Here is a 1401-nt window from a genome sequence, read left to right as displayed (position 1 = left end):
CAGCACTGCAGCAGCTGCAGCTCCGGTCCGGCAGCCATCACGGCGACCCAATGCGCCGGCAGCACCGTCCTCCTCAGGGCCTTCAGCAGATGGAACAAGCCCCGCCCCCCTGCGCGCCTGGCTCCACCCCCCAGCAGGCAGAACCCCTGCGGTTCCTGGAAGCAGAGGGGAACGGTTTAGTGGTCGGACCGACCCGGTTTCATCAGCCAATGACGGCGGCTCGACCGACCAATGAGATAAAGTCGGGCCGCCTGCAGGTGATGTCAGCGGTGATGTCAGAGCGTGTCGGTGATGATGTCGTCATGGTGTTCGGGTCGGACTCTGGGTCCGGCAGCTCCACCTCCACGTCGTAGAACTTGCCCTCCTCAGACGTCCCGGTCCAAAGCTCCGCCTCCCTGCCGTAAAGCTCGATGCTGATTGGCTGCTCCTCCTCCTTCGGTTCGGGTGATTGGACGGCAGCAGAGTGAGGAAGAGGATGAGGGATGAGGGTGAGGCCTGTGGACACGTGGAGGACGGATCCGTCCTGGACAGACAGAGAGACGCTCAGATGACCGTTACCATGGAAACGGTGAGCGGTCAGCAGCTAGCTCTACCTGAGGCAGCAGGCCGGACAGACAGGTGAGGGCGGAGTCAGAGAGGATGGCGGAGGACAGGTGGCAGCTGTCCAGGGTCAGGTTCCACTGGGACAGACAGACAGGGTCAGAACCGGGTCAGAACCGGGTCAGAACCGGGTCAGAACCGGGTCAGGCAGACAGCAGAGGACAGGACGTCTGTACCTGCAGGTGAGTCCCAGTCGGGGCTGAACTGGTCCCACTGGCTCCAGTCAACTGGCGGCAGTGGGACAACGGCGTCTCCTCTTCCTCGCTCTTCATCAGCGGACCGATCCAGCCGTTCCGAGTCTCGGAGGCTCCGCAACTCTGGCCCCGCCTCCTCTTCATCCTCTTCATCCAAATCCTCTTCCTCACCTCCTGAACACAGACAAACTCAGAGATCTGGAGGAACCGGGCCGCGGGTCAGAACCAGAACCAGCAGGCCCCTACCTCCCGCCTTCCTGCCGTCCTCTCGTGTCCCCAGTGGAGGACGCCGTCCTGCTGGGCGTCCGGAGAGTCGGTGTCGTCTCCGGGTCGAACCGGGTCGGACGGCTCCCTCTGGTCCCCGGGTCGGTTCTGCAGCCTGGTCGGCTGCTTGCGGGAGCTCTGAGGGGAAACCAGAGGGACGGTTAGTTCTGGGCAGAGACCCGGTTCTGGTTCTGGTTCTGGTTCTGGACTCACCAGCATCAGGCAGCGGCGCCTCACACACTTCTGCTTCATGCGGGACGGACCGCCGAACTTCCTCATGTCACGGCAGAACGTGCAAACGCCGCAGTTCTCCCTCAGACACGCAGCGCAGCTGCGGCAGGCC

General features: G+C 63.5%; 1 protein-coding gene across 1 annotated transcript in view; it reads right to left on the bottom strand.

The window, feature by feature from the left end:
* mbd1a (methyl-CpG binding domain protein 1a) overlaps positions 1–1395 on the bottom strand; it is a 2768-nt gene extending 1373 nt beyond the window's left edge. The window contains exons 1-6 of the mRNA XM_008402342.1: positions 1272–1395; positions 1041–1196; positions 777–968; positions 594–680; positions 230–523; positions 7–155 (exon numbers count right to left, since the gene is read on the bottom strand). Coding sequence (XP_008400564.1) covers positions 7–155; positions 230–523; positions 594–680; positions 777–968; positions 1041–1196; positions 1272–1337 — 944 coding nt within the window. The 5' untranslated portion in view covers positions 1338–1395. The remainder of the gene's footprint in view (positions 1–6; positions 156–229; positions 524–593; positions 681–776; positions 969–1040; positions 1197–1271) is intronic.
* Positions 1396–1401: the final 6 nt, after the last annotated feature.

Source organism: Poecilia reticulata, unplaced genomic scaffold (assembly GCF_000633615.1).
Source record: "Poecilia reticulata strain Guanapo unplaced genomic scaffold, Guppy_female_1.0+MT scaffold_212, whole genome shotgun sequence".
NCBI lineage: Eukaryota > Metazoa > Chordata > Actinopteri > Cyprinodontiformes > Poeciliidae > Poecilia > Poecilia reticulata.
This window is presented reverse-complemented; position numbering and strand designations above follow the sequence as displayed.